The sequence below is a fragment of the Alternaria ventricosa genome (genome assembly GCF_023758065.1).
Source record: "Alternaria ventricosa strain BMP 2768 chromosome Unknown scaffold_6, whole genome shotgun sequence".
NCBI classification, from domain to species: domain Eukaryota; kingdom Fungi; phylum Ascomycota; class Dothideomycetes; order Pleosporales; family Pleosporaceae; genus Alternaria; species Alternaria ventricosa.
The window spans coordinates 1,769,982-1,784,758 of record NW_026055686.1 but is presented as its reverse complement, the minus strand read 5'-3'; the positions used below and the strand labels follow the sequence as shown (position 1 = coordinate 1,784,758).

Here is a 14,777-nt window from a genome sequence, read left to right as displayed (position 1 = left end):
GGTTGATGAAGCGAGTGGCGGTTCACCCCGAACGTCTGGCCTTCCCAGCCCTATGCACCTTCGCGTGTATATCGCCGAGGAGGGTCTGGAGGTCGTAAGAGCGCGGGGTGGTCGACTACGACGGCGTAATTGTTGTCCTTCATGGGGGTTCATCTCGGTCACTACCTAGTCAGGCAATGGATGTCCGCAAAGAGGGAGGACTCGGAAGTATCGTGGTATTCGTTCGAGAGGAGCCGTTGTGGTAGTGAAAGAGGCGAATCATGGCGTGCTTGAGCTTGATAGCACACTTGAAGATCGATAATGCGTGATCTGGCGAATGTCAGTACTTCTGCGGATTAAGGCGTCTTCTACTATCAATGCCGCATGCTAGATGCCGCGCAAATGTAGCTCCACGCGAACTTATGAATCGTGCAAGATCTGGCTCCGTCGTGAATAGACATAATGATGGTGTCCCGTAGTTGATGCGGGAGAAGCAGTCTCGCGTGAAGCCCCCGATGGAGCGCTGAAGCGATCACGAGATTACGTCATCGACCCTTCGCGAAAACCAACACGCGACGCTGACCTCAGCTTCTAACACGCGACAATAGTTGTGTCCTGTTGATAGGGCAAAACACAGGTAGGTCTCGATTTACAGCTGACTGATATCTTAAACTCCGTTTCTCGTCGTTCGGTGAAGCCTTAACGCCATGGAAAGTCGCGTCTCGCTCTTGATGCGTCCACGGGTGCCGATAAAAGCGGAGTGAGGGGTCAAAGGAAGCAACGATGACCTCAGCCCTGACCGGGGCGTAATGCGACATACAAGGTAACGAGCGAGGTATATATCCTCTGGAATAGAGCTATGGTGGAAGCGCGACAACTATACACAGGTGTGACGACTCGTGCGATGGCTTCCAAAACCCTTCTTCTTCGGGGCGGTGTCGCTCTGATTCATGATGCAAACAACCACGTCGTTCCCACCAAATCCGATGTTCTTGTCGAAGACGGCAAGATCACAAGAATCGCGCATGAGATCAAACCATCTGAAGGAACTGAGACTATCGACTGCACCGACAAGGTCATCAGCCCAGGCTTCATCGATACACATCGTCATGCTTGGCAAACTCAGCTCAAAGGCAGGCATGCCAACGAACAACTACTGGATTACATGGTGACTGGTATGGCTTCGCTTGGAACCACAGGACCTCCTTTTGACAAAGAGCAGGCAACTCGCAGTCTTTCCAGTACTCGCCCGAAGATGTCTTCTACGGCCAGCTCGCCGGTTTACTGGAAAGCATTGCAGCTGGCACAACCACGGTAGTTGAGCACGCACACATCACCCGCTCGCCCGAACACGCCAAAGCTGCCATAGCGGGTACTGCATCTTCTGGCATGCGCTCCGTATTCTGCTACACTCCAATCTCGCTCGTCAAACAATTCAACCCTCTCACTTGGCATCCAAACCTTCTCGAAGACTGGGTCATGAATACTTTTGAGGAGCTCGCCGACAATGGACCTTTTGGAGACGGAAGGGTAACGCTGGGCTTCGCGTTCGACTTTTGGTTTCTACCTGCGGATATGATCAGAGGCATATTTGCCAGAGTGAACGCGAAAAGCGTCAAGACGATTACCACCCACGGCTCTGTATCGCTAGGAGGTAGTGTGATACAAGCAGCATCGGAGCATGGTCTACTTGATGAGAAGATCATCGTATCGCATGGTGGCACGATTGTCAAGGCTGATGCTGAACTCTTGAAGGCCGCTGGTGCATTCGTGAGTTCCACCCCGAGTTCAGAGCTCCAGATGGCCATGGGGAGATCCTACTGCTTCGACGCCTCATTCCCGGATGGAGGCGTAAGCGGAGATTCGATCGGACTGCAGGACAACGCTGCGCTTGGCGTTGATTGCCATTCCGCCACTGCTGGTTCCATTATCGCTGAAGCAAAACTCGGCCTCGGTAATGCGCGAAACCACTACAACGAACACATTATGAAACAAGATAAGATTCCACGAGCTCTTCCTGATAGCCTCAGTGTCGAGGCCGCCTTCAATCTTGCAACGATCAAGGGCGCAGAGGCTGCGAACATGAGCAGCGAGATTGGGCGCATCGCGGAAGGGTACAAGGCAGATCTGGTCATTTTCGATGCTCTGAGTCCTAGTCTGGTCGGTGCCGCGCAACACGATCCAGTCGCCGCCATCATCCTACACTCCAGCCCGGCCGATATCGAGACTGTCATTGTCGATGGTATCGTAAGGAAGAAGGATGGGAAGTTACTGCCAGTCCATGTAGACAGCGGTGCGAAAGAGATGATTGGTCACGATACCCTCGACTGGCCCAGTATTGCCAAAGAGATTGTCTCGGGCAGGGAGAAGATGCAGAAGGAGATTGACAAGATCGACTTCGACGAAGCATACGAGGCAATTCTCAAAATGTTTCATGTTGACAAGACGAAGTTGGTAGACTGAGATCTGTAGAGTGTTGGTGGGATCGAGAAACGCTGCGTCGATGCTCAAACCCTGGTTGAAGTCGCTGATCGTCATTATTTTATTGTTACACATCGTACTATGTATGGTAATCGGCCCTGCAAAGCGAGCGCGACACGTTGCATTATACTTGATTTGGTTAGCCGGTCAGCACTTCCTTCACCACAACCTCGGATGGACCAGAACTATTTAGACTTATTCTGACTGCGCAAAAACGCATTTGATTGCGTTCAATCATTACTCCAATCGATTTTCATTCTCGTTCGGCAGTCGATCCTCAGTGTACCTTTCGCATCATGGGCCAGCACACTACATCGAAGGATCGTAAGCATCTGCAGCTACGCAAGCAAACCGCAGACCTCCAGAACAGCAAGAAAGATCGAAAGGCGTCTCGGATGGCTATCAAAAGGCGCAAGGTTTCCGGTACCTCAAGTGCACGCATTGCAGAGCGACAAGACGACCCATCTACCCCAACACCATCAGACGCAACGAAGAATGTACTTCTACACTCTCACGAACATGATTGCAAATACAAAGTCTGCTTAGATGCGCTGATCAGACACATGAGATGTGAAGACAAGGTCAAGCGGATCGAAGCACAGCTATCCCGACGAGTGCGACAGGGCGACGAAATCGCCACACGACTAAACTGCACGGCTTACATTCTGTACTCGAAATCCAAGTTCTTGGGTCAGACGGATTCTGGAAAGCGTATTCAGCACACTGCATTCCACGAGTACGAGCAGGATCGGTTGGTATTCGAGAGATTCGATAGACGTGGCAAGGCCATCAGAGTAACGGCGAGCTTATGGTTATCCTGGGATGGACCTTGCGACAGATGGCAGGGCACTTTCGAAGGGCTGTGGCCGAACGACCAGATACCCGCGCTTGAGGAGGTGCCAGTCACCTTCTACAACGTCTCTACCAAGCAGAATGAGGCCAAGCTTCGGCCCTTGCGAGTACACTTGGTTTTTCTCCGCGACGGGTGCTTGAGGCTGAAAATATATCTCTCTGATGCCGTCAGGAGCGAGGAATTTAGTGTCAAGGAACTCTTCGCCATTGAAGCGTATGAGGCGTATGAGGCCGATGAAGGAGAAGGCGGACCAATTCTGTATATCGTAGACGACGAGCTTGAGACCACTGAATCTAGCGGCGAAGACGCCACAGACACCGAGAGCGATCCTTCGGCCGGCGATTATGAAATGACGCGACAGAAACACGCAAAGAGAGAAGCCCGTGGCAAAGCCATGGAAGAATGGATTGAGGAAAGAATAGCTTCGGGGGTCGAAAAAGACAACGAAAGCCCACAAGTACGCTGGACAGGCCTGGAAGATTATGTCGACATCACTTGGGACCTCTACTCCACTGCATACCTCGACATGCTCCTTCTGGGAGGCAAGGAATTTGACGATAAAGTCTTCGACGGCTACAGCTGCGGCGAGTTCAGCTTTGATTGGGACGACTACGACTCGCGTTACACGGCCACTTTGGAACTTCGGCCGTCAAACAAATCATGGACAGGCGATTTTGAGTGGGATATGAAGAAAGGCGCGATGAACTCCGGTCTACTCAATGCCAGTATATCCGACGAGGACTTTGGGGAAGATGTGGGGTTTCGAATCTGCTTCGTCAAGGGTGGGAAAATGAAGATACGCATCCCGGCATACGAGATTGGTGGACGCACTGAAGACGGTTTCATTGACTTCTACGCCGTCTATCAGGATCCGTCGGACGCTTGCACTGTGTATCAACGTCACTGTGAAAACATGTCTCGTCGGCTGGAATACGACCCGCCTACTTCAGCTGAAGAAGATAGTCCTAGCGAATGCTCGGACTATTCGGACTATTCGGAGGACTCCGAGACCTTTGATGTATCGAACAATTGGTAGTAATAGTTTGTATGATACGTTGTTTGTCGAAATCAATTAATGCTGTTTCTTCAACGCGGCGGGTCAAAGACGGCTAGTGCAGCCCCTTTCCGTAACCATGGACACCGTTCCGAGCCTTTCCTGGCCACACAAAACGCGTCGCAACATCACATTTCGAATTACACTTCTGTTACAGCTACGCCACATTACCCGATCGACATACATTCTGACGTCAACATGGCATTCCCAAATGGTGAGTCTGCCGAGGTACCGTTCCAAGGTTGTCTTAGCGCGAAACTGACCACGACGGTAACGATAGGAAAATTGTTTGGGACCCCAGGGTTCATGGACTTCGCAACCAGGGCTGCAAACGCGAGCTTAGCATCCGCCATAGAAAGTACGTTCGCTGTTCTACGTGCGACAGGAAGAGTGCTCACCTCTCACAGTAATCGATGGGTACTGGTTTGAAACGGGGGAAAACCGAGATCACAATCTCCACCACCTGAACTGCTACAAAGATGCCCTAACGTACTATTTCAACGTGGTACAGTCCTTCGATGGGCAATTCGAGAATCTGAATTTCCAACTATTCATCGCCGGAATGTTCAAAGCACTACGAGATGAGGGTTTTGACCACGCTACCCTTGTTAAGCTTCGGGGACATGAGCACGCGCGTATCCTTGACACAATTGCTCGTGCAAAAGAAGGTCTTTCAGATACGGAGGAAGACGAGCCTGATTGGGAACCCCATCCCGAGCCAGACGATTCCTTGGACGATGACAAAGAGCGGGGTTTCTGGGACGAGCTCCCAAGAGACGGAGAAAGCGACTCGGACATGCTGGGCTGGAGTTCTTCGGCGAACTCCAACGCGCCCGAACGGCCGAATGCTTTGAGAATAAAGAAAGCAATCGGGTTCAGAAAACACCAAGACTACATCGCCAAGGGAAGAGAATTGACTCATTGGCTCGACGAAGAACAAGCACAAGGCAAAGAGCATCCCGTGGGAGGTATCCACGGTAACTGGCTTCTCTACTCCAGTGTGAATATTGAAGCTCAGCAACATGCTGGCAATCAGACCGGAAAAGCAAACCTCCACCGCGGGCACTTTACGATAGACGATGGCCGTCCCCATCGTCGTAGACCCCATTTGAGGGGGAGTGATCTCTGCATCCCGTCCCCATCGAAGCTACAAAGCTTGGGTTTCAGCATAACCATGCCAGCCTTTCCGAACGTGGCATCTTCGAAGATGTACATAATTACCGCTACCAAAATGTGTAGAAGTACAGCTACCAGTCTGATGCCAGGGGGAGCCATACAGTACAAGTTTGGAATCCGCTTCCTAGGTAATGGCTATCTGTCTCTGCACATACCGGCATATGTGATCGGCTGCAAGGGTGATAAGCTCATCGTGTTCACCGGTGTCTCGCTCCAGAAGGAGAAGCACACTCGCGATATGGAATGGACGAAAGTGGACAGTCGATGGGTTTACCAAGGGCCATACGAGGAGAAGAATACGCCATACGAAGAGGGCGACTCTGACTCTGGTGAGGGTTTCTGTTATTACGAGGATAAGGAAATGCAGTGTAGCGATGAGAATTGTCCGAAGCATAGTCGCATGGATGAGAGGGAGTGGTAGATATAGATGAACAGACCTCGGGATTCTCTGGTGCTAGGTGGACGCCTCTGATAGTCTCCGAGAGCTCAAACCAGAGGCTCTTCGGGCAAAAGAGATGGGAAGTAATAGAACGAACGATCCTTCCCAGCAGCTGGGAATTCCAAGCTTAGTGATCGAATGGCGCGAACAGCTTTATGGACACTGCAAACTTCTCCTTCTCAGTGACGTATACATGATCAATAAGAAACTTGCTTCAATACCTGGGCAGAGGAGGCTGGGTGTAGATTAGGGTGGCTGTTCGGTCTCATTCCTCGGACGCGACGCGACGCGACACGCTAATAACCCTTGCACGCTAATCAGGGGTGAACGCTTCCTATCTCGTATCAATGGAGCGTGCGTCTAGTTCTCGGAATGGTTTCCGGGGCAGCTTCCTCGTTAGTCACCGGTAAACACACACAACAACCCAATGGCGCCAATCAAGAAGAGTCCACACGTCAAGCGTATGTGCAACAAAGTTCGGATGGGAAGGAACCGCTTCTAACGATCCACAGCAGCTACGCGCAAGCTCATACGGGACGGCAAGATCAAGGATTACTTCCGAGTCGTTCCGAAAGAGCCTCCTGTCTCTGCAAAGCCTCCTGTTCCTGCACAGCTTTCTGCTTTTGCAAAACCGTTTGTTCCTGCGAAGCCTGCTTTTCCTGCAAAGCCTCCTTCTGTCCCTGCAAAGCCCACGGATGTCAGAATCGATGAACACCAGGACCGATCAGATGTTGGTGCAGCGATGAAGGGGGTGTCGAAACCCAAACGCGAAGAGCTGCATTATGTTGGGTTCGGGCAGACCGATCTCGAGCGCATAGGAAGAGCTATGCTCGTCGAGTATCAAAACGAGACTCAGCTCGCGTGGTGGGCCACAGACTTGACCTATTTCGACCGCTTATCAGAAACTCTCCTCCTCCAGTATGAGAAGGAGATGGTCAAGCTTCTCGAGAATAGGAGAGCGACGAAATATGCCCGGTCTTGGTCCAACCCGGGATCGACACGTAAAAAGAAACAAGATGCTGATGTGGAAACGCGAATCGAGTTTGAGCGCGAACAAAAGGCTATCATCGTCCAGTATGAGACGAAGATGATCCAGCTCATCGAAAACAAGGAGGCGGTGGAAGATACTCTGGCAAGAGAAATCCACTATCAAAACGATGTTTTACGAGCTTATATCAATCTGAAAGAGAAGCTGCGTACTGGGAACGAAAACAATGGCAATGTTGCTCTGCAGGGACTACAACCGCCGGCCTACATTCGCGGAGAATATACACTTTATTCCGACGACATGTTGCGAGAAGGGATTGAGCAGAGGCCACACTGGTTCAAAGGGGATGTGTTACGCTACTGGCGCACTGGTACCTTACGACTGGGACAACGTTGGGGAGACGGTGTAGGTCCTGGCGCTGAAGTCGAACTGGCCAAAAACGCCCACCGTATAACTTTTACATACACTGCGCCGGAATGTCCGTCGACGCAGCCGCAGTCCTGTGAAGCTTATTGGCACTCTAATAATGTCACAGCAGAGGCTGAAATATGGTTCTTGGGTGGCGCATATCTGTTGTTAGACATCGCGGATATCTCTGGCGAAACAATCCATCTTCATGGAATTCTAGAGAGGGACGAGGAGGAGATGTCCGAATGGTGGCCGGGAATGCCGGAATGGAAGCCGCGATCTTATTACAAAACACCGTACAACCCTGTCTTACCCCAAGGCCGGACTCGATATCTCGCACCTACTGCGGCCACCGGACAGGACGTCCGCATTCAATGACGTATAATATACCTGTTTTCTCTAGCTACGATGATGCATGCTGAATCAATTCGAGACTCGCTTAAAAAGAGAAGGCTGGTTTTCGATATCTTGAGTCGGCCCGTGGTTTTTGGGTTTCGAGCCGTGAACGCGACTTCGACACGCTAAGATATCACAAGCGCTAGTGGAGGCTGGTCGCGTCTTCTTCATCTATAAAATGGCTGGCAGTGAACGGAAAAATGAAAAGGATCTCAGCTTCATACAATTGCCTCAAATTGCAGCTGATCCTAGAGTAAGTACGCGTTCATCTTCGCTGGAATGTGGATACTAACAACTAGATACAGCGATGTTGCACAAGGCCACCGAAAACCATTGCAAACTTGTGCCTCAACAAGCAGGACTTTCCGGAACATCCGCAGCTATGAACACTCATTACGTCGAATCAGCACGGACAATGGTTATCGCATCCGAGGAGGGTGATTCAGACCCGTGGAGCTCGAGCGACGACGAAGATTCCTCTAGTGAAAACGAGACCGAAAGAGTAGGAAACAGTGCATCTAGCACGTCCGACCCTGACGAAGACTAGGGCCTTCCACCCGCCGTCAAAAGTGCATACCATTTACATCTGAAATACGAAGATAAAGCTATGCGTGCCTTGGAACATGCTACGGCGATGATAGAAGATGAGGAGTTGACACAAGAAGCCGCTAGCGGATCAATCAACGCCCCAACCTTACCTATCTGCGGTGAATATACGTTGTATTCTCCCGTATACCTCCAGACTCACTATAAGAACTTTCCAACTCTTTGGACCGACCAGTTCGCCAGCACATGGACGGCAGGCAGTATCTGTTTCGAGAAACATTTGGGAAGTGATGGCGATCTTGGGGCTGAATGTGTAATCCCTGGGATCGAACGTCCCCTTACATTCGGGTATTTCGAGGCATTGGACCGCGTTTGCCAGGGAGAGCGCCGCCCGGAAGACGATGGTGTCATTTCTCCGAACGAGGATACAAAAGGCATATCACTGTGGTTCTGTGAGGGTCCATATCTGATCATTGCGATACCACCGGAAGAACTGGGTGGTACTGCTGATGAGTACCACTACGTGTTCGTTGGGATCCCGGATAAAACAGAAGAAGACATGGCAACTACAGGACTCGTAACGGACTATAAGAGCAGATCAGCATCACAAGACGAAGCGCCGTACACCTTCACTTTACCCCAAAGTCGCACACGATATCTTGCGCCGACGTCTTCGACTGGACCGAAACCCAGCGATCAAGGTTCATGTCAGCTATGTAGGCGTGCTGATCTCTTTTCCGGTAAGTATACATTCTAAGCTCGTGTCAGTACCTCAGCTAATGTGACAAAGTTCACAAACCAGGGCGAACAAAACTTGAGAAACCAGAAGCTGCGAGCGCGGGCCCAGCAGGTACTGTACCACCAAGCGAAAGTCCGGATGATGTCTACGAGAAGGCCCTTGCAAAACAATGGATCTACCATTTCAACTGGAAGGATTTCGCATTCTTTGTGTGGCAATCGGTTTTCCGTCGAAAAGTCTTTCCCATGGAGTCCCTGCAGGGAGAATGGGCACTGTATTCAGTTGATTACCTTACCTTGACACGTCAGTCATGGTGTAAACATCAAATCAACTCGGACTACAGCGTTGGAACATTACGCATAAATACATGTGGCTACAGCGACAACCAAAGCAAGTACTACCCACAGGGAGCCTACTACTACCCACAAGGAGCCGAGTTTCGTTTAGCTGGACAAGATACGTATCTGTGGACGCCATTTCATGTCCCATACAGATCGACAGGGGATCAGGAGAAGGAAGAGCAGTATCTTATGAACCGGCGTACGGGGGAGAAACGTCGGTTCTATGTGTCTTACTTTAGTCATGGCATATTGCAGTTTTGGATCCCTGCGCAATCGATGGGAGGGAAAGAGCGTGAGAATGCCGATGTCAACATCTACGCTGTACATGACTGTGCGCAAGAGATGGAAAGGATTTGGGAACTGTGCCGTGTAAAAATGGGTGACTGTCCGCAAGAGATGGAAAGGATTTGGGAACTGTGCCGTGTAGAAATGGGTGCAGATCGGAGTAGCTAAAATGAGTTGCGGTCTTGATGTCCGTGTGCATGCGACTTACTGCTGATCGTCAGAATTCTAGAACATCGCTTCCAATACGTTACAGTCTTTCGTTGCAGTGATTGAGTGTAGTTTGTAGTTGCATCGTTGAAAAATAGAAGAAGGAGAGATCTGCGTTGCGGCTCCCCAGTCGAACGTCATCCAGTCGGGTGGCGCAGGAGCTTGGACCCTGAAGCATCCCCGAAATCCATAGCTTCCTCGAAAGATATCCCCAACATCACTACAACCGCAGCGCATACCCAATTCTTTGACCTTTTTATTATTGAAGTGCAGTCTCTGCATATCACCTGATCGCTAAACATACTTCATCCGCCACAATGGACGTCAAAGAGCCCCTACTACCGTCCGACCCCCCACCATCGTATGAAGATGCACGGAAGTCACCAATCCCACAAAATAAACCCGGATCAGGCGCGCCATTGGCGAAGAGACCGCCTCCAGGACCACCTCCGCCACTAAATCTGCCAGCGCTGAATGAGTTGAGAGGATCGAGAGTTGTGCTTGCGAGCGCGTCACCACGTAGAAGACAGCTTCTCGCACAAGTAAGAGAATCCCCACTACGACGTGAACATATTAAAAGCTAACTCGGATCAGATCGGCCTCACAAAAATCGACGTAGTCCCCTCCAAGTTCGCCGAAAACCTAGACCACTCGCTCGGCGCGCTGAACTACGTTCTCGAAACCGCATCCGCCAAAGCGCATGACGTATACAAAACCGAGATTAACAATCGCGAGCGCGGCGAACCTGCCATTGTCATCGCTGCCGACACAATCGTAGTATCGCACGCTGGGCGGATACTGGAGAAGCCAAAGAGCGAGGCAGACCATATAGCAACGCTGAAGATGCTGAGAGATGAGGGCGCGCACAAGGTTATGACCGCCGTTGCGGTGATGAAGCCATTAGAGTCTGCGGTAGATCCGGGATATGCCATGGAGACGCATGTTGAAGAGACTACGGTTATGTTTGATCCTACTGGTACTTCTTCCTGTTCAGAAATGGCTGAATCGGATGCTAACACGAGTAGTGACCGACGAACTGATCCTCGCATACGTCAAAACGCGCGACGGTAACGATAAAGCAGGCGGCTACGGTATACAGACAGCGGGCGCGTGCCTCATCGAGCGCATAGAAGGGTCATACGACAACGTTGTCGGCTTGCCGTTACGGCAGACGCTGAAGCTGATAGAGAAGGTCATGGAGCCTGAGGAGGAAGAGGGAGACTTCTTTGTAGACAGCAGAGAGGAAGAAGAGGAGGAGTAGTACAAGAACCTCCTCCGAGTATTTCAGGCGAGCGATAGTGTATGGCGTGCATACAAACCTCCACCTGGGCGTAAGAGCCGTCGACGACGGGATTAAGCATGACATCGCCCAACAAGGGAACTTCCCTGTGTTTACACGGAGTAAAGGTTACGATAGATTTCTTGAGGCTAGGCTTGGTCAGATAGCTCTATGGAGCAGTTGACTGCTTTCGAGGGAGGATGATGGTTGACAAATACACAAGTAATTCATCACGCACCGCATCCAACGGAGACGCAGGAATCAATGTACCGACTTACGTCCGTATCCTCCCGGCACACTATGGGTGAATACTGTAGAGCTTTTCGTACGACACGCTTTGAGACGCACTTGGCTTGCTGGTGATCATTTTCCGACATGCTGCTCCAATTGCTAACGCACAAGACGAATCAGACATATGCTCGGACGTTTCATTAATCCTTCCAAGTCAGCACACTACCTAGCATCCTCACCGCTGAGTGCATTGAATCCATAGCGACTTCTAGCTACACCCCTCCATTACCAATCCACGCCCCACTTGCCTCGGCTCAGCCTTAAATCTCGCAGCGGGCACCTTCCCCAAAGCGGGTGACTCCCGGCGCGAGCGCTCGTCATGGCTTCGTGTCGTTCAACGTTGTCTCGAAGATTCTGCATTCGCGACAAGTTTCGGGCCCCGCGTCGAGGCTTTCAACCAAAGAAGTGGCTTTTGTGGTCGGACGAAATTCGTTTTGCGATCCTTTGCCGGTCGCTGGCCGATATGCAACGTTACGACTGGGCTTGCCGTGCTAGGACGGCGCCTCCGGTCCCTCCCTCCACCCATGATGCAATCAGGGTCTTTCTCTCGGCGGTGAAATCACAGTTTGTCAGCTAGAGGTGTTGGTATATAGCTAGGTGCTCATGTCTCAATCTTCGGCATCAAATTATTAAACCACTCTACAACATCAACACACAATACCCTACTTCTTCCTTCCTAATACCCAAGTCTAAACACAACAAACACACCATCATGGTTCAGAACAAGGGCGTCATCTTCAAGAAGGTCCCAGAGGGATGGCCAAAGCCAGGCCAGGACCTCGCTGTTGAGGCCCGCGACATCGACCTTGACCAGAAGCTCCCAGAGGGTGCTCTTCTCGTCAAGAACTTCTATGCCTCTTTCGACCCATACCAGCGCGGCCGCATGCGTGCACCCGACGTCAAGTCCTACTCCCCTCCTTTCGAGCTCGGCAAGCCCATCACCAACCGCTCCATCTTCAAGGTCGTCAAGTCGAACAGCGACAAGTTCAAGGAGGGCCAAACTCTCATCACCATGGGCATCAGCCCCATTGAGGAGTACTCCGTTCTCGACAAGGATGCCGTCGCCAACTGCATCGAACTCAAGAACCCCTACAACCTCGACCCCAAGTACTTCCTCGGTCCCCTCGGCATGCCCGGCCTAACCGCCTGGTCCTCCTTCTACGAGATCGGCCAACCCAAGAAGGGCGAGACCATCTTCATTTCCGCCGCCTCAGGAGCCGTCGGCCAGCTCGTCGGTCAACTCGCCAAGCACGAGGGCCTCACCGTCATCGGCTCCGTCGGCGACGACAAGAAGCTCGACTTCATCACCAAGGAGCTCAACTTCGACTCCGGCTTCAACTACAAGACCGAGAAGCCCGCGGATGCCCTCGCCCGCCTCGCCCCCAACGGTATCGACATCTACTACGAGAACGTCGGCGGCGAGCAACTCGAAGCCGCCATCAACGCCATGAACAACTTCGGTCGCATCGTCGCCTGCGGCATGATCTCCCAGTACAACGCTAAGCCCGGCGAGCAGTACCCCATCCGCAACCTCATGAACGTTGTTGCGAAGCGCCTTACTATCCGCGGTTTCATTGTTGGCGACGAGAACATGGGTCCTAAGCATGCGAAGGAGCACCAGGAGAAGCTGCAGAAGTGGTTGTCTGAGGGCACTTTCAAGGCGAAGATTAGTGTTACCGAGGGCATTGATAATGCGGTTGAGGGCTTTATTGGTATGCTTGAGGGAAAGAACTTCGGTAAGGCGGTGTTGCAGATTGCGGATTTGAGCAAGGAGTAGAGAGTTGTATATACCCCAACGTGACTGGGTTGCACCAGTTGTATGAATGAAAGACGAATGAATAACAATGATGTTCTATCTCGAATGCCAGTGATGTAGTAGAGTATATAGAAAGTGACTGGATGAGTTCCAAAAGCGTTGGTGGTGTACAATGACTCGCGTAACACAAGCGCAGTTGGCGCGGGCCCCATACATGACTCAGTCAAGAGGAAGCAGCTGGATGTCCTGGCACTTTCCTCGCTCTACAACTCCCAAATCCTGTGATTACAACATTGAAAGGTTTACACGAGCTCTACCACATCGCATGCTGTATTATCCGTTACTAAACTCCTCAATAGATCACAAGACGCTCGTAGCCCTGCTCGGCCTTCCTGCGCTGCGCATTCGTCATGGCTACAATAAACATGCAGCGCAGCGCCTTGCCCAGCTGTGGTGGTGCGCGGAAAACGAGCAGAAGTACACAGCCCAGCAACTCCCGCCCAATCTTGAACCTCTCCTATCTCCTCTGCGATGCAGTCATACCTGGGCAGATTTGGGGGCTAGAAGTCACCCAATCAAAGATTTGTGGCGGTCTGGGCGGTGTTCATGTCGCGCCTACTTGAACAGGCAGCTGAAAAGATGAGGTGGCGAGAACTTGTTGTTTGCGATACAGCTTCATCCGACACGACGAGAGAGACTTCACAACATAGACCCAACTTATTCATCTATCTGCGTTTAGACGATAGTCTCATGCCACAGCAGCTTCCAAGATCCTTCGGTTCTACATGCTCACTATCTCTCAGCCTGTCGGTCATCACCATCAGATACACGTTACCGGTTTCAACATCGCTATAAACCCTGCGTAGTGGTGCGGCACTGCCTCCATTAATTCGATTCAGTCCTGCCATCATGGGCAACTGCGGTAGTTCCCTCGACTGTACTGCGTGCCGTGGATTCTGGAGCTGGCGTGCAGACTCGGGAGAAGGATGCCCAACACAACCAAAAGTCAATCCAGACATTGCAGGCATTGGGGTAAGTAGTAAACCTTAGAATATTTCGTTATGCTGATGCAAGAGTAGATCCTCGTATCATTCTACTTCAGCGCTTTGGCTGTTTTCGTGGTAGTGATCCGGGGGTACCTAACCTCGACCTTGCCTTCTGGTCTACTACAGTCAACCGACAAGCATGCAATCGCAATACTGGAGGGCCTGTTCAGGCGAAAAAGGCGCAACGAAAGCACCAAAATCCTCATGTTCACACAGACGCCCAAACAACGAAGTCGTAGCCATGTTCTTGCCAAATTCATCAAGATGCTCAGCGATCAGCAGCTTATAACAGGAATTTCAATACTAATTGCTGCTCTCTTAGGTCGATGTGTTATGTCCCAGAATGAATGGCATATAGTCACGTCGCTGGCTTACTTTTCAGCTACGACGCACAGCCTGTCACTCGATGTACTGCGAAACCACCTAGCCCAGCACAGATGGGTCAGGTACTGTCGCGTAGTATTCACGCTTGTGTTTCTGAGTTTATTCACGTTCGCGTTTCTCTTGGACAAT

At 51.3% G+C, this 14,777-nt stretch overlaps 5 protein-coding genes across 5 annotated transcripts; all 5 read left to right on the top strand.

The window, feature by feature from the left end:
* Positions 1-883: 883 nt before the first annotated feature.
* J4E93_004693 (uncharacterized protein) lies at positions 884-2,442 on the top strand (the record flags this gene model as incomplete). The annotated part of the gene is made up of 2 exons (XM_049342620.1): positions 884-1,154; positions 1,202-2,442. 2 exons carry the CDS (start codon positions 884-886, stop codon positions 2,440-2,442), a joined length of 1,512 nt encoding a protein of 503 aa, XP_049200772.1.
* Positions 2,443-2,756: 314 nt separating this feature from the next.
* On the top strand, positions 2,757-4,349 carry J4E93_004692 (uncharacterized protein; the record flags this gene model as incomplete). The annotated part of the gene is made up of 2 exons (XM_049342619.1): positions 2,757-2,957; positions 3,042-4,349. 2 exons carry the CDS (start codon positions 2,757-2,759, stop codon positions 4,347-4,349), a joined length of 1,509 nt encoding a protein of 502 aa, XP_049200771.1.
* Positions 4,350-4,578: 229 nt separating this feature from the next.
* J4E93_004691 (uncharacterized protein) lies at positions 4,579-5,964 on the top strand (the record flags this gene model as incomplete). The annotated part of the gene is made up of 2 exons (XM_049342618.1): positions 4,579-4,585; positions 4,775-5,964. 2 exons carry the CDS (start codon positions 4,579-4,581, stop codon positions 5,962-5,964), a joined length of 1,197 nt encoding a protein of 398 aa, XP_049200770.1.
* Positions 5,965-6,409: 445 nt separating this feature from the next.
* On the top strand, positions 6,410-7,756 carry J4E93_004690 (uncharacterized protein; the record flags this gene model as incomplete). The annotated part of the gene is made up of 2 exons (XM_049342617.1): positions 6,410-6,443; positions 6,495-7,756. 2 exons carry the CDS (start codon positions 6,410-6,412, stop codon positions 7,754-7,756), a joined length of 1,296 nt encoding a protein of 431 aa, XP_049200769.1.
* Positions 7,757-12,174: 4,418 nt separating this feature from the next.
* Positions 12,175-13,239, top strand: J4E93_004689 (uncharacterized protein; the record flags this gene model as incomplete). The annotated part of the gene is made up of 1 exon (XM_049342616.1): positions 12,175-13,239. One exon carries the CDS (start codon positions 12,175-12,177, stop codon positions 13,237-13,239), a length of 1,065 nt encoding a protein of 354 aa, XP_049200768.1.
* Positions 13,240-14,777: the final 1,538 nt, after the last annotated feature.